This window comes from Mytilus edulis, chromosome 4, assembly GCF_963676685.1.
Source record: "Mytilus edulis chromosome 4, xbMytEdul2.2, whole genome shotgun sequence".
Lineage (NCBI taxonomy): Eukaryota > Metazoa > Mollusca > Bivalvia > Mytilida > Mytilidae > Mytilus > Mytilus edulis.
In genome coordinates this window covers 12,184,554-12,202,898 of record NC_092347.1, presented here as the reverse complement: position 1 = coordinate 12,202,898, position 18,345 = coordinate 12,184,554, and the positions used below count along the sequence as shown (strand labels likewise).

Here is an 18,345-nt window from a genome sequence, read left to right as displayed (position 1 = left end):
CAACATGAAAAGTTCATACAAATTCCAAGCGACAACAACCCGACCATAGAGCAGAAAACAGCCGATGGCCACAATGGGTCTTCAATGAAGCGAGAAACTCCGGCATCCGGTGGCGTCCTTTACCTGGCCCCTTAATAAATATTTATACAAGTTCAGTGATAGTGGACTTCATAGTAAACTGCGAATACATGTATATTTATTATATTTAAGGGATAATTTTAACTATGATACAAGTTTTGGCACACATCGCGCGCATTTACTATACAGGCTCTGTCATCGGACGAGTTAAGGTTTTTTCATCATTTTTTATTAAGGTCTTTCCTTTTACTAAAGGGAAAGACCTTACTGTATTTCTTCTGATTATTATTCTTCTTGTTCCGCCAAACTTTGACAAAATTTCCCTCCGTAACCGTAAACCATGTCGCTTTCATGTTCACACTTTGTATTGGTGTCATGAATACCTATACGGAACTCACCCTGTGAGTCGAAATATTTTGTCGGTTCGGAGTAATCCCTCCGAAACCCAAAAACCTTGTTATCGTTCCAACACCGTAACCGTAATAGGTAGAAAAAAAATGAAGGGTGAAATTTGTTCAGGACCAGACCCGGGTTCTTCGTTACATTTGGATCGAAAAGATTCAACGACTCATTGGTAGAGTTATGCCCCTATGAAAATTAACCGGTGTCGGTTGGCCACCAAAACTCAGAAACCGTAAGTCGTAGACACATAGGATCTTCACCAATCATCATCATTTCATGTATCTTTAAAAAATATCTCAAGGTCAAATTTGTATGTTGACCTTGACCTCTGACCTAACAGCTTGTTATGGGATAATCTCAGAAACCATTATACTTACAGAAGTTTTAAATGGTGGAAAATGTTTGGGTCATTATGGCGCAACTTTGTTACATTTTGATCAAAGAGATTTGACCTTTCTATAAGGGGCATAACCCCTGTTTTAGGTTTTTGAAAAGACAAAATCAGCTTTTACTATATAACCAAAGGTCCTAGACCCTTGGGGTCTTCAGTAATGGCATTGGGGACCAATGACCTTGACAAAGGTCAAAAGGTCAAAGGTCAAGGTCATGTCCCAGATAGCGAATTTAGTGTTTTTAACCTTATTTAAAGGATTTTTAGTGTGTTTTCGAGCTTTTTAAGGTTGACCTTGACCTTTTCAATACATTCTACGTCTGTTGGAACATGTATTTTACATTAAAAAAGGAAAGACCTCTCAATTGTTCAAGAACAATTGACAGTTTAATTATTTGTACTTTTGTTGTACTGTTTGAGTCAGCGACAACACTTTGACTCAGTCCATTCCCGAATCACACGCTTGTAATTCCATGGTTGTTATAGCTTGCTTTCATGCAGTTTGTGTGTTTTTCTCATTGTTTAAGGCATACGCTGACCTAAACTTAATTAATTCAACATAATTTTTGTGTCTAAAAGAAAGTTGTCTCATTGTCAATGTTTATGGGATAAGTGGTTACCGTCACTTCTTCTTTATAAGACCTAGATATAAATGACGGTCATGTTTTGCAAACCAACTTTTATTCACATTGAAAATACAAAACTGTCAGATATTGTTTTCGAAAGTTATCTTGAAGTTTCAATTGAATTTTAACTGTACAAAAAATGAATTTGAACTGTAAAAATAATGTGAAAAACATGCCTATGAAAATAAATGTGCCTACCAGAAACGGGGAGAAAGTTACAAATCTCACTGCTATGTTATGGATGCTTAAGTGTGAAAACTCGCTTTAGTGCGCAAGTAACATAGTATATATAGTACCAGAAAATCTGGCAGGACTGCATGCATGATTAATTTGTGCAGAACAGTATAGACTATAGTCGGTTTGGGACTGTTCGTCAATGATTGAATGCATAAATGTATTAACAATTGATAGTAAATATTGTAAAGTAAGTGTATATAATATAGTATAGTAAATTAAAATTATGGCACAATCAAAACACATCCTTTTATTTTTTATCTTTACATACTACTATTATAAACAAAGAAAATATAATAATGTTACAAATAATTAGATACCAGTGTTTGCTATTCAGTATTTTTATTCCATTTAAAATTAGTTTGAAGTTAAGTGAAATAAGGGATACGCCTTTCATTAGGAAAATGTGTATTATCATAATTAACTATGTCCAAAAGTGCCCGTTTAAAATAGATTTTAACACGCCAAGTTTACTTTACAATAAATATATATTTAAATTCTCGAAAGACAATGTTCAGATCCGTGCCAAAGTTTCTTTTCATAAATTGTTTGTTAAAAAAAAACCCAAAAAAACCGGGTGATATATATAGACGAAACCGGGTGATTGTGTAATAACAACATTGACGAAACCGGTTTATTTTAATTTGACATGACCCTTTTCTTTCGTTCCATACACAAAAATACAATTATGGAGATGCTCATAATAACTAAATTTGCAATCTCCGTGTCAATATCTATCTTCCCGTACCTTTCCTTCCGTACAATGTGAACAATTTAACGAGAAATTAAACAATTTCAAGGCAAGGTTCACTCAATTCGTCATTTTGACATGCATTTTGACTTATTTCTCCGTTAATATAGAACGGTTGTAGAAAATATTGCATCTCACAATAGAAAATAGTTGTATATGTATATATATTCTTCGATATCATAAAAAAAATAAAAAAATAAGGAGAAACCTACCTTTCTTTTGTCTATTGGTGTTCCGTCATTGTGCCGGATGTTAGATACCATCGAGTCCGAGCAAATTTTGCCGGTGTGGTTTAGACACAGTGAAAGTGTGCAGTGAATCTTGTGCTCACAACAGTTATTTTCATAATTATATTTAAATAAGACTTATAAAGGAACTAAGAAGGTACCAAGAAATATTTTACAGTTCAATTTAATGATCATGAATGGTACGGAAGTTTACATAGGACAAAAAGAAATTGATATTATTTTTTGGCGAAAGACTTAAACGCTTCTTTGCATTATATAGTACAGCTCGTCTATAAAAGCATGCAAAAAAAAACTTTGATTGACTTGCTTGCTATGTTTGCTTGGATGTTTTCAAACAATAGGTAGGCGGAATTTCAATACATACTGGGATTTGATTTGACAAATATAAACTGACAGGAATTGAAGTTAATGTTTATTGTCCAAACAAATTCTAGTATATAGTAAACAGACTACTTACCTGTCGTTTAAAAACATCCAAACAATCATAGCAAGCAATTTGATCAATAGTTTGCTTTGCATATATTTATAGAAGAGCTGTAAATTCTAAAAAAAAAAAATCTTGTTGTCGTAGATGGTTAAATCCTCAACAAAATCTCAATAACTTTGTTGGAACGAATAAAGGTTTTAAATCAAATTTTCGTGGACTTTTTAGCTTCCACCCTGACGAGGCATGTTAGCTGTTCGTATGCTGTTGCACCTGACGCACGGAAACTTTCACATTTTCATCTTCTTTTCTGAAATATTTTACCCAGCTCATACTTGACAGGATTGTTATCCTAGTAAAAAATGTAACCAATGAATTGAACACAAGTTAAAAATTCCACAATGCTATATAATTCATTTTATGTGTCAATTTGTTCGAAAAAAGTCGAAAAGAAGAGAGTTTTTTTTAATGTCATGATTATCTGTCGCTTTCTAGATCTATGCTTAGCATTTATTTCAGATGACATGGACTCCTCACCCTGGTGACCCTGCTGTCTTTCATAACTTTATCCGTATACATATATTAATAGATAAACAAAAGGCTGCAACTACGGGGCGCCGAATGGGACTCTTGTGGTTTTGTACAAAATTCAATTCTGTCATAACAAAATCATTTTTGTCTTACAAAACTATGTGCTACAGACTTGTTTTGTGAGAACTTCAATTTTGTGATGACAAAATTCATTTGTGTAGACAAAATTCATTTTTGTCATGACAAAATTCATTTTTGTAGACAAAATTCATATTTGTCATGACAAAAGTCAATTTTGTCTAAAAGGTATGCAAATATAAACATATTTGCATATTTGCATACAAAATTGACTTTTGTTACCTGATATGGAAATTAAATCACAAAGGTCAATTGTGTGAGGTAAGATTCAATTTTGTGAGACAAAATTGACTTTTGTGAGACAAAATTAACTTTTGTGAGACAAAATTGACTTTTGTGAGACAAAATTGACTTTTGTGAGACAAAATTCAATTTTGTTAATTTTGTTGAGACAAAAGTCAATTTTGTTAATTTTGTTGAGACAAAAGTCAATTTTGTTAATTTTGTTGAGACAAAAGTCAATTTTGTTAATTTTGTTGAGACAAAAGTCAATTTTGTCAATTTTGTTGAGACAAAAGTCAATTTTGTGACGACAAAATTCATTTTTGTGACGACAAAATTCATTTTTGTAACAACAAAATTGACTTTTATGAGACAAAATTGACTTTCGTGAGACAAAATTGACTTTCGTGAGACTTTTGTCTATTTTGTTGAGACAAAAGTCAATTTTGTCAATTTTGTTGAGACAAAAGTCAATTTTGTCAATTTTGTTGAGACAAAAGTCAATTTTGTCAATTTTGTTGAGATAAAATTCAATTTTGTCAATTTTGTTGAGACAAAAGTCAATTTTGTCAATTTTGTTGAGACAAAATTCATTTTTGTCAATTTTGTGTAACAAAAGTCGATTTTGTATGCAAATTAGTTCACAGAAACCAAACTAAACTAATTTGAATACAAAATTGACTTTTGTCGCCCAATTTTCAAATTAGGTAACAAAATTCAAGTCTGTGTAACAAAAATGAATTTTGTCATGACAAAAGTGACTTTTGTCCGCTGATAGATAATTTTGTATGACAAAATTTTAAATTTGTAGTATGATACAAATTTTGTTAAACTGAACTTATTTTTGTTGAACAAAAGTCACTTTTGTCCGTACAAAATTGAATTTTGAGTACAAAACCACAAGAGTCCCATTCGGCGCCCCGTAGCAACTGGTATTTTTGGATTTAAAATGATTCGTTGTAACGAGAATATTTGTATTGAATGGAAACTGTGGTGTCAAAATCTTAAATTGCTTATAAATGTTGCTGGACCCAGTTTCGTTATCTGATCTGAATTTTCTGAAATGTGCAAGGTAGATAGACATTAGCCTTTTGATTTTTTTTACTCGGTAAGTTTTGCCCTAATTGCTTGAACTATTGCAATATTAAAGCCGATTTCAATGAGTGTGTAGACAAAGGGAATATCTTTGGTTATCTTGCTTTCTGAACAGAAAAGTCACGGTTTAGCTAACAAGCAAGCGAACCAAAGATATTACCTTTGCCTACATACTCAATGGAATCGGCTGTAACTAAAAACTCGAATACATTTTAACAGACAGTGGTCATTTTTGTTGATGAATAATGTTTTTCCTAGATTCACTCTTGAAAAATCATTTGGTAACATTTGGTCAAGTAATTTCAGAAAAGATCTTTTTGTAATTGCGGACGCCAAGACAATACATGAACCTCACACAACCCCTCGACACATGTGAGCTTATATATGATCATATAGCGATTCGGGTTGATAACCAGTTGAAATTAAGCCAGTTTTTTGTGTGTGTAGATTTGTATTGTTTTATAAAAAAGAAGATGCGGTATGATTGCAAATGAGACAACTATCCACAAAAGACCATAATGACACAGACATTAACAACTATAGGTCACCGTACGGCCTTCAACAATGAGCAAAGCCCATACCGCATAGTCAGCTATAAAAGGCCCCGATAAGACCCTGTAAAACAATTCAAACGAGAAAACTAACGGCCTTACTTATGTAAAAAAAACAAAAACATTCTATATGTTTTTGCTCTCCATTTTTATGCAAAACCTTTTACATTTTTATTTTATGGGTTATTGTTGAAGGTCGTACGATGACGTATGGTTGTTAACACATACTTCCTTTGGTTTCTTATGGAAATTTGTCCATTGACAACAATCATACACATCATCTACTTTATATAAGGCCACAATTAAAAATATTTTGGTTTGCCCAAACCCTATCCAGAGGTTGAGACAGTGGGTAGGTAGGTAGGCATTTTCTTTTCTTTTTTTTTGAAAAAGAGAAATTGAAGTATCAAGTGTTTATTAGTCTTCATGCCTATCTGATTAAAAAAAAAACTTCTTCAAATCAGGACAATAAAAGAATTTGAGTAGGCAGCTTTTTTCTGGGTAGGTAGCGTTTGGGCAAACAAACCTATTCTTTTTTATGGCCTAATTATTGTAAAAATTACAACGTATTTTGTTGATCTTGCAAAATGATCGTAATCCCGAAAATCGTAAACATATTTTCTTATCTTAAGTTAAAAGGGGGCAAGAAGGGTTCCATTAACAGGCCAATAAATAAGATTACAGTTAATTTAAAAAAAAAAAATAGGGGTATTTTTTCTCTCATAATAACAGTAAATAGATTCACAACAATGTCAATTTCAAGAAAGCAGACAACAGTTAATTAGTCAATAACAGTACAGCATCAATGATCTTGAATATATGCCACTTTTAACTAAAATATAAAGGCACAGAACCAGGACATAGGAGCACAGAACCAGGACCGTTTTTCTTACCACCAGCACCGCGTCAGGACACTTCCGTTTAACGAACTTGCACGACTTTTGCAATGTAATATTGTTGTAATATACTTTGCATGGTACTAACGACGCATCAGAGAAAAATTAAGCAACAAAACAGTCGTTTTATTGCCGTTCTGATACAATGTAAACAAACCCACCAGCACAGAATCAGGACCCACCAGCACCTGACAGGACCAAATCACCAGCACAGAACGTTCTCTCGCAGGACAACCATACCCACCGTGATTTATTGACCGAATATTTTACTTCATAAAGGGGGCGGTATGTTCTTTTTTGAGTATATTAACTATTTACTTTTCAACGCCATCACCCAAATGTTTTTGTTTAAATTAGCATTAACGGTATTCGGAAAATCAGGAATCATGCAAAACATGTATTTGTCATCTGCTTGACCATAATATTTTTTTTCTAATAAATTTTGGGATCAAAATATCTATTTTAGGAGAAAACCATGACCCCCCCCCCCCCCCCTTTTGAAGTAATTGTATAATCCCTTAGTACACTGATACGAATAGTACATTTGTAACTGGAAATGTTTGAAAAAAGATATTGATGCTAACGTTAATATTTTGTTCAATAAAAAGACAGGAAATAAGTCGGTGAACCAAAAAGTTCAAATCTAATTGAAAGTTAAAGTGCCCATGAACTCACTGATCATGCACGAGTGATTCTATTCATAAAAAGTGTCCGTGTAACAACTAAAAAGAGTCCGTGTATCGTCTAAAAAGAGTCCGTGTAGCACCCGTTGTACGACTTTGCCCCCCGCAGAGCTATAGAAAAACAGTACATTAACGGGTGTTACTATCCGGCAACGGTTGTTTCCGGCCTGTTTCTTTGTTACCTTTGTATTTTATCTTATACATACCTGACAATAATTGGTGATTTAAACTGTGTACCTGAGTGGACCAAATCAAGGGAACCTCAACTGCTTGTGAATTCTATCATCTTCTGCAGGGACGACAAAAGTGCATGGCAAAATCTAGTTAAGTTATGAATTTAAGTTAAGCTATGCCTTAAAACTTTTCCAGATGCACAGGTTTGTCTGTACTCAGAGTAAATTTTGAGGTGAAAATACGGTCAATTTAGCTATAGGGTGCTCACGAACCTTAAATAAGTCACCTCATTGGGTTTTTGGTTTAACTTAACCATATTACTTGTGATTATTTGATTACCACACCAAATGTTGCATGATTATTTGATTACTTCATTTTTAAGATATGTACTTTTGAATATCAAATACTATTTTTACAATTCATAATTTTTCGTCATTGATCTATCCATTATAATTTGTGTTGTGCATAATAAAAGTGTATATCTGTCATCTTGTTTTCCTTTGTTGACATAGGCTCCGGCCTTGATGAAGACCAGTGATGTTTACTTTTATAAATGGTGACCCAGATGGTGAGTTGTCTCATTGGCACCCATACCACAGCTTCTTATATATTACGTATTTATATATAAACTGAATAAGCTTTTATAATGAAAGCCGTAACGGTTTATTATTTTATTTGTTCACACGTTCAATATAGATCAGATCTACTTAAAAAAATATCAATGTTATCTAAAAATACTTCTAGTTTCACTTTAGATAATGATTTCCGGAACAATGGTGTCTTTCCGGTATACTAGTCAACAGGTACATATATGCTGATGCCTGTACGTTGACTGATACCTCTCAAATAATGTCTAAGCTGTACATTTAAATATGCGGCTTTGCATGCATATTATTATTTATAAGTGACACTGGAAAAGTACAAAATATTTTATCTACACATTACTGAATAGGTATGTACACACAGGATAGATAGTATGATTTGATCACGATCCCATGGTGTGATATTAGTGCAATGTTTCCTTTTGATAAATACAGAAATAAAAAGTGGTAAGGTGAACACAGAACGTAATTCAATAGAATGAATTGAATATATTATATTATATGAAACTTGTTAGAAGCACTTTTCTGGTCGGTCTTCAAGTTAAAACGGGGCTTGTGAAATGTTAAGATTACGGGACACAGGTGTGATTTGTACAGAGGTTAAAGTAAAAAGGTTTTTACGTACGATGGAGCGTGGAATTCTCTAAGAGGTATACATACGGGTCCGCAGATAAACTCTCCGGATTAGAATATTACGCGGTAAATGAGGAACTCAAAAGAGGAACCAAGTCAAAATAAATGTTACTAAAACACAGCATAGTGTTTACATGCAGAATATCAAATTGCACAATATCATCTATAATTTAGTATGTAACTGTTACTAAGAGCAATTATACATAGACTATAACAATAGAAGATGTGGTATGAGTGCCAATGATACACTCTCCATCAAAACCACAATTTGTAAACCATTGCAGGTTAAAATACGTCCTCAACACGAAGCCTTGCAATTGTCTCCCATCGAACAGAAAGCTATAAAGGGCCCACAAAAATCACAACTATAAAACTATTCAAACAGAAAAAACAACAGTCCAATGTATACATAAAAACGAGAAACACTTATGAACCACATCAACAAACAACAATAACCGAACCTCAGGTTCTTGACTTACGATAGTTGCAAACAAATGCAGCGGGTTTAAACGTTTTAACAGGCGTTAATTTCATCTTAAAGTGAACAATAGTGTAACATTTCAACACAAAAAGACATCAACTGAAATGGCCTAGCTCAATCAAATTAAAAGATATATCAACTAAAACAAGCGAACATACACTTTAATAATAATGGGTTTGATCTACGAGACAATATAAAAACAAAAGTAATAAAACAAGGGGATTAGATGTAAAAAAAAAAAACAAATATCAGAAAGACATCAATAAGTTAACCTTGGACAAAATGCCGTCAAATAAAATAAGTTTTCTTGTTTTTGCAAAATTTTTAAATCGTTGCACGTTCATTTAACGATTAAAGGAACATAAAATAACAGTACTCATAAATGGGTGTGTATGTAACCTTTTCGAGTATCTGTCCCTTAACACCTTCTTTTTTCAAACGACAGTTTAAAAAAATCCTATCTTCTATCTGGGTCTGTATTTCTAGCCTCTTTGTTTTCTAAATGTCAGTTTTGATTATCAATATTCAAGTGTAAAGGTGAAAATGTTGACCATTCTAGTAAGTTACTAATGCAGTAACAAAGGAATATGATATACCAGGGTGTATTTCATTTTTTTTGTTTATTTACGGCTTTGCTGATAATTACATTTATATCATATTCATTCTCTTCCAGGGATTTGGTTTTTACAATTATATGACATAGTTGGGTTTTACGTCAAACATGACGAACAAAGCGCGGGAAAATTTCTACAGAAGTGCTACAGTGATTGTTGATCACGGAAAGGAGGCCATGACTGCTGTCCTGGATGATGACTTGTCTAAAAGAAATTTAACATTTGTAGATTTTATCAATCAAAATCAACATGAACTTTACCATTTATGTTATAACAGACGACCATGTTGTCAATGTATAAATAATAGAATACCACTAGGTACTCCAAGTTCTAGAATCCTTCATGAAAATCAACTGGATGTATTACTAGACAAAAGTGGACCAAGACTCCCCAATCACAACCCTCAAACGAGATCAACGTTTGTTGTTGTTTAGCCAAACCCAACCTGTCGTCTGCGTGTCTTGATATAACTCTTACCAGATGCTTGCTACTCAACTTTGCTGTTAATTGCCGAACGACTCCCCATTTAAAACAAACAATAGAAAATCTCATAGAATATAGAAATAAGATATATGGTCATGCCAAAGAAGCAAAAATAACTGACGCAGACTACCAAAAGTATAAAACAGCTCTTGAGCATATACTTTTAACCATTGCACGATTCTGTAAGTTTGAAGATAGAATGAAACAGAATCTTCTGGACGCTGAACAAAGACCTCTTGATTCCACAATACTGCTACAGTATCAAAATTTTCTTTTGCAAGAATTAAAACAACAAAGCGACACTGAAAACGTTAGTATATCAAACAAATCTGCATGAACAACACTGGCTTTATATAATAATACTGAACATACATCTATCGTGTTGTATGTTTGACGATAAATTTTTACCAACATACACACTAGCAAAATGTAATTCCGCCAATCACACCCGAAGTATATTAAAAAGATTATTCAAATATTTGTTCTTCAAATAAAAAAAAGAAAGTATAAAAAATAATCGAATGAATTGTGACTTCAAACCAGTATTTCTGATTTTAACAATTTATTTACAATCGCAGGAAGTGCTGTTTCATGTTTATAGATGTATTAAATATAAATTCGCACGAAAGTATGTTTATTTTAATTTACAGTATACTAGTATATAGATATAAGAAGATGTGGTATGAGTGCCAATGAGACTACTCTCTGTCCAAGTCACAGTTTGTTAAAAGTTGACCAATATAGTTCAAAGTAAGGTCTTCAGCACGTATTATTTTGTTACTTCATTAATTAATTTTACAGAAGTCTATATTTGTGTTTTTCAATCAAATCTAAAAAATAAAAGCTCTAACAGTTTCTAAGAAATACGGGGAAAGATAACAATCGTAACAATCGTAACAATTGATATCTTCCATATATTATTACCTTATCGTTAGGTGTCTTTATCTATTCTAGAAATTGGAAGAGATACAACAACAAATATCAACAAATAGCAGCATAGTACATAGTGAATTGGCAAAAATTGATGACAGAATCACCAAAATGGGTAAATATCTTTTGTTGCACGTACTACATTTTTTATTAGTCCCCAACCGACAAATTACCAGTCTAATATTATTTTTTTTCCAGAATGCTTGTTTTTCTTGTGGTTAATTATTATTTTCATGTTATACTGTATCCATTGTTCATTGCGGCTAGTCTCGGTTTACAATGAATTATGCAATGGTCGCATATATAATAATATGCTTATTGATATCAATGAATAAATTACTAATTTATCAAAGAAACATATGTAGATGTGTTCGTCAAAAACGAAATCCAAAGACACAACATACAAACAGAGGTCAACAATCATTTTTTGAAAACACGCACTTTTACACACTAAACAATATGATAGCAGTTCCGTAAGTGGTTCAATCAGATTGACAAGTGGCCACATTTATAATTACACTATAAAAATTCATAACGAAACTTTGCCTTTTAAATAAGCCACGTATATTTTCATGAGTCTATACGAATATTCCTTTCACGTATTGCGAAGGCAACAGCGTCCATCTACGAGACATTATAACTTTAACAACGAAAATATATACAAAGCGCCGAACTCATAAATAAAAATTACTCTTAGGCGTTATACGTACAGAATCAAAGAGAAAGACACAAAACATACAGTATATGAGATACAAATACTGGAAGAAAATTCAACAAAAAGCCAATACAAAAATGTATACTGAAATACAATATTGAACAGCCTTGTTTAAAATATCACGCGAAATAGGCATATGCCCTAAAAAGGTATACACAATCTTGATTAAAAGTAGACACAAAACAAGAAAAAAGAAAAATCTAAATAAAAAACGCAATTCGATAAAAAAGAGTGTTTAGCTGAGATTTAAAGCAATATAGTGACTTGTATTGTTTCAAACTGTTCCAGAGATTGTTTCAAAGAAATGCAGCTGGCCTGTCAAATTTTCTCTCGCAGTTCGTTGTTGTTCGCATTTTGAACTGTAAGTAGTTGCGTATAGCTTGAACTGAAAGATCGATGTAGGACGTGTACGTTGACTTGTTCAAGAATATAGGCAGGGCTGATGCTATTCAAAGCACAGTACAAATAAATTAGTTTTTTTTGTATTAGAGTCTTTATTTGTTAGATAACATTCTCGTGTTAGTGATAAAAAATCGAATTAAACTCACAGTTTCGAGGTACTTGGTAATGTACTTATACAGTCGCCCCTTTTTGAGGGGTTTGGCTGCCGGATAGTAGAAGTCGGGATACCTTATTTCTAAAGTCAACTCAAAACTTTAGGTTGACGAATGGCTGATGCACATTGATATCAAATAATAACACTTAAAACATATGTTTGTTTTTGGTTTATTTGATTTAAAAAGATCACACACTCCTTACTGAATAACATTTTGATATTGCATGGTAGTATAAGTATATATTATAAAAAAAAATCACAATTCATATGTTTACAACTAATTTCTAAGATAGTAACAAATGTTTACAAAAGATTTAATATATTTAAATTTCATTTCATTACATATTCCAAGATAACAGAAAACAGAATATAATAGGTAAGTATGAGTATGCATCGTTTCACATTCATAATTACATCAATCATAAGGATGTAAGGGCATTAACATACCCCAAAGGCTCAAAACTGGAAATTTTGTTGATTAATTAAAAGAATAATAAAAGCTGAGCATTTAAATGTGCAGAATGTATGCTATTTGGATGTTACTCTTTTATCTAAATTGACATCTTCTAGTTTTGCTCGGAATATACTGACCATACTAATTTGGCAACCTTAGTTTTGAGAAAGGCACTAGTTGAAAAGTGTATCCTTCTATGACATCTTAATAGAAGATATATTCGAACAAACACGTTTTTCTTTGTTAAGGCCTTAAGGTTAAAGTGCCCAAATTTCACCGACTACACTCATTACACATATTTAGCAAAAAAAATTGCAGCAGAAATCTTACAAGTTTTCTAAAGAATTTGTATTTTTTATTATTTGACATTATGATCGTGTTTCAAATAGGTAAAACATATCTAAATATTTACAAAACGTTGACAGTATATATTAACAGATTAAGTAATCACTGTAAAAAGTAAAATATTCAAAAACGTCGAATTTGTCGTCCTGAAAAGTCTTCTTATAAAAATAAGTAAATAAAATATTTAACGAGCATACATGTATTTTAAAAAATACATGTAGCTGCCATGGACTAGTGTCACATTGTGTTAAATATTTGAAGAAATATAACAAAAGATCTGTAATTTTTTTTTAGGATAAATACAATTTGGGAATTCCTCATAACAGAATCATGGATTAAAGTTTGGAAGTTCGATCAAACCCATTTTTCTATGATTCAAATTTGGTTAAAAAATTAAATTGTTGGAACTTTATTGAAAAAAGGGTAAAACTTCAAAATATACAGAGTTTTGAGATATTTGTCTTGATACACTAGGATGGAAAAAAACTGTCAATATAGGTGCAATATGGATACCTTTACATTAGTGCATGTGAAAATGTGAATGATAAATATCAAAATAATATTGCGGAGCATTACCGTGACAGTACTTTAGATATACCTTTGGTTAATAGCTGATATTTCTACTAACCTTGGCAGTTAAAAAAGTACCTATATTTTGATGAAAACAAAATACTTAATTAATAATGTCCACCATATAATTGGGTTCAATTCACACATGATTGAATCATATCTGGTAAACTCCCGGTATCAGATCACACTGTGAAAAATTATATGGTCACTGTATATTAAAAATACTGTATTTGATTAAACAGAAGAGATGATTAACCTGCAGTATTGTCTCAATTATAAAATGGAAAAAAAAAGCTTCAACAATTATCAAAGATTCAATGTTCATTAGAAATATGAATTCTATTGATTATCCAACTAACTACATCTTTTATAAATAACAGTCAGAAACAGAAATCTAATTCGTGTTGACAAGTTTTGAACAGTCCTATCATAAAAACCATTCTTACTGATATACACAATAACTGTTCTAGAGTAGATATGTTCTATTGCAGATAATCTTACAGCACTAATTAAGTTAGAATGGACCCAAACTGTATTGCGCCACTTGATATCTACTAAATTATTTCGTCAGAGTGGCTTTCACCAGGAAAATGATCACGGTCACGTGTAAGACTGAATCATGTTATATCATCAAGCTCTTCAATTTATATTATTTGGCCTTTTTTACACTTATTGATTCGAACGTCACTGATGACTCTTATTTAGACGATACGCTCGTCTCTCGCAAATATAAAAATTCAATCCCGGTATCTTTAAGGAAGTTCGCTACTTATTTTCAAAATTACTAGCTTTTTATAACACTGGTATATATTAATAGGGGAATGATAAAGGTATCAAAAGTGCAAAAAAAAAAAAAAAAATAGGTCAAAGTGCTTATTTTTGAGATAGTAGCAATTAAAATTTTGGTAAAAAATGCTCTCTCTGAATTTTTTTTATAGCTTTATTATTGACAAGTTTAAGTTCTCGTAAACTATTAAAAGAAAACATAGATTTTATAAGACTTTACAGATGGCTTATAATCATACACGTAAAAGATTAATAAATACAAGAATGGGGATTAATGGGGCATTTTTTAAAATGTATTTAAATGGATAAAACCAGAGGATTTCGAAAAACTGACAAAAATTCCAAAACATGACAAGCGAGCTTCCTTAATGACTTTATTTGAAATCATTTTTATGCTGCAAATTTCATATAACATGTATAATTTAATCTACTTTTAGACCAAACCAAGGCTTGCATTGCACAACATGAAGAAGATGAAACATATTGTCCAACATTGGGTGTGACAACTGCATGTGAAGTGATGGAAAAAAATAACATCGTAATTATCATGTCAAATCAAGGAGGTGGGAAATCAAAAACAAGTCTCCAAATAGCTACTATTTACAAGGAAAGGCATTTTTATCAGCCTATGATATTTTTTTCCGATGATATTGTAAGATATAGAGACCTTTTAAACTTTAATGAACAGTCCTTATTCATATTAGAAGATTTGTTTGGCAGAACAACTTTATCTTTTGATGAGGATACCCACAGAGGAATTTTTGATATTTTGTACAGTTGTATCAGTCAACCGTCTTGTAAATCAAAATTTATCATTACTATGAAAGGCAATCAGCAAACAAACAGAAAAATATTAGAAAAACACAAGCTGTTTAAAAAAGAGGTTATTTTGGAGTTGGACTTGAATCCACATGAAGTAAATTGGTATTTTAAGAAAGCGATATTGTTAAAGCATATGTCAAAACACAATATCAAGTCATGCGGAACATTCCATGAAAGATTTACACAATGTATCTCGGAGATCGTAGAAAATATTGATACATCCTTGCAGATATGCAGTGCATCAGTAGAAGCAATTTACACTAGCCGTTTTAAATCCGAGACTGGGTTTCCACTAGCTTGTCACTTATTTTGCAGTAATAAGAACTTTACTAGACAAGGTATACGATATTTTTCGCGTGCGTCTCAAGCATTAGTCGAGGAAATCAATCAGTTGAGAATCAAGGGATTTGATAACAATCTTTACATGTATAAGTATTCACTTCTAGTGTATACGGCCCTCAAAGATAAACTCAATGTAGATAACATAGATCAACAACTTTTGGAGTCGATCTTGGGTCATTTTGAAAAGCAAATGCATATTAAGACAGTCTTGATAAAAGAAGCATTTTCACATCTCAAGGCAACATATATGATTGAGCAGTATTCGATGTTACATCTTAATTGGAAACGTTCGAAGTTGTCGGATACTTATATGCTACAGCACTCTACTGTTAAGGAAGCTATTTTGATATCGTATGCCGATTTTGTAGGTTTTTCGCACTGTGATGCAGAATTCATATACGATTATGTTCGGCCTAAGGGTTTTAGAGATCAGAAAAGTGAAGACATGACATTCATTTTTACGGATTGTAAACCACTTGTAAAGAAACTACTCTCTTTAGCTTCTGGAAATCGTGCATGCTTTTCCATCGGTAAATATCTGAAAATAACTGGGTTAAAGAATAGAAACGATACAATGATTAACCATTTCTTTGAAGAAGCAAAAGAAAAAATAAGAATAAAGCAGTACGCATTTATTTTAGACGGACTGACAGACTTCGGATCTGAAAACGACTTTATTCTATTTCATCCTGATATTAGTAAACGTATAGTTTTGTACGGAAGCGCCGATGTTGTATGCTCTTTCTGTAAACCAATGGAATGTCCATTAAGTAATGATGGTTTTGTACAGGTTAAAGATCGTACATTACATACACGATTGTATTATATGCTCATTGGGGAAACATTTCACGAATACGAGACTGGGTCCGAAAGAGAAGGGCTGAACTATTTAAAAGAAGATGTAGAATTTAATCATTGCATGGAGCTTTATAGCAATAAGCGGAATGACTTTTTTTATGATGTTCAGAAAATTGGAAATTTTGTGTATCAGTTGCTTTTCATAGACGGTGGGAAGAAGGTTTCTGAAATGCTTTTGTTTGATTTGGTTGCAAAGCAATGTACCATACATCCTTGTATAGTAAAACATTTTTTTGACGGTCTTACAGATAGTGGAAGGCGAGTGGACTTTGTTAAGTTTTACCAAGCCTTTTCGAAAATAATGGTATTTCCTTTTGCTAGCATTCCAGTTGTTTTGAATCTTTGCCGACCTTGTACTCATCCTGAAGAAAGTAATAATTTCATCAAAATTGACGACATATTGCTGGCTAGCAAGTTAGCTGCACAATTTGAACCATCCGATATTTACGAATACCCCGAGTTGATTATTCCTGGTGAAACTTTTAGGAATAATGGTGCGTATGTTATTTACCTAGATAAAAGTTACTACAAAAAAGAGTATATAAAAGATATTGCAGAATATGTATTTAAATATGGAGTACAGACAAAAAACCAAAGCTTTCTCAAAACAATATTCGATAGATTTGTAATTTATGAAACAAGGGTTATAAACTTTAATTCCCCACTGGAAGATAATGAAGAAGGCGACTATGTATTAGATGATGATAGTGATGATGATAGTGATGATGATTGGGAACGTTACATTGATGTTGAGGAAGTGTCATCAGACATTTTAGGACACGTGTGCACAAGTATGGAAAGAAATAAAAGTATTGATAGCAGCAATACGTCAATCAGTTTAGACAACATGACTACCATTGAAAGAAAATTCAATTTGGACGAAGAAGATAAATTGACTAAAGAAGAAGAACATAATACAAAAGAAAGAAATCATGATACCCACAGCGAAATAAGTGAAGTGGTTAAAGACATTACTACTGAACAAGGATGCTCAACATGGACAACAGAATATCTGAGCAATCATCAAATTGAGGAAAGGAAAAATAAAGATTATGGTATATTTTACAAACCTTCCGATGTTTACGCTGAGTTTGGTTTTCCAAAAAAATATAAACGTCTATATTCATTTCTGAAAAAATTACAGATCTTATGGACAATTGAGGAAACCCGTTTCCGAGTGCATCGTTTTACATATCGAGATATTATGCGGGGTAATTTTAGGCGCCTGCAAGAAATGCTTTTTAAATCGGGTTACATTGTTGATGGTGAAGAGTACCATATGACGAGTTCTGACTCTGAATAGTTATTAAGTTTCCATGAGGACATAATTATATACATGTTATGACTTTCTTGTAATTAACAAAGACGAAATAATACGTGTTTTGACTTTCTTGTAGTTTACAAGGACGAAAAAATACGTGTTTTGACTTTCTTGCAGTTGCCTGTAAGTCACATGATCACCAGTTTGTGGATTACTTTACATTTTGCTTTTGTTAATACATATAATTTTAAATACAAATTAAGTGATTAATTTAAAACGGTTGCAATGTTTATTTCAAGAAGGTAAACAAATGGTAATTGCAAAAATAATCTGAAAAATATCTTTTAATTTTTACGGAAAATAGTTAAACAATTTCCTAGAATGAAAAATCACTTTTTTTTCAAACAGGACCTTAGTTTACTTCCACTACTACATATATCAGTGAAGCG

The 18,345-nt window shown here is 32.3% G+C and overlaps 1 protein-coding gene across 1 annotated transcript; it reads left to right on the top strand.

Annotated features, from left to right (window-relative positions):
- The first annotated feature begins 8,192 nt into the window (after window positions 1-8,192).
- LOC139518963 (uncharacterized) lies at window positions 8,193-18,173 on the top strand. Its single transcript, XM_071310667.1, has 5 exons — window positions 8,193-8,396; window positions 9,834-10,567; window positions 11,212-11,302; window positions 12,811-12,834; window positions 15,051-18,173. Exons 2-5 carry the CDS (start codon window positions 10,457-10,459, stop codon window positions 17,936-17,938), a joined length of 3,114 nt encoding a protein of 1,037 aa, XP_071166768.1. The 5' UTR covers window positions 8,193-8,396; window positions 9,834-10,456; the 3' UTR covers window positions 17,939-18,173.
- Window positions 18,174-18,345: the final 172 nt, after the last annotated feature.

Coding starts and splice junctions, on each gene's coding strand:
- LOC139518963 (XM_071310667.1), top strand. CDS start 10,457: ATGAAACAGAATCTTCTGGACGCTGAACAAAGACCTCTTGATTCCACA. Junction 10,568..11,211: donor AACAAAGCGACACTGAAAAC/GTTAGTATATCA, acceptor TATCTATTCTAG/AAATTGGAAGAGATACAACA. Junction 11,303..12,810: donor TGACAGAATCACCAAAATGG/GTAAATATCTTT, acceptor ACATATTCCAAG/ATAACAGAAAACAGAATATA.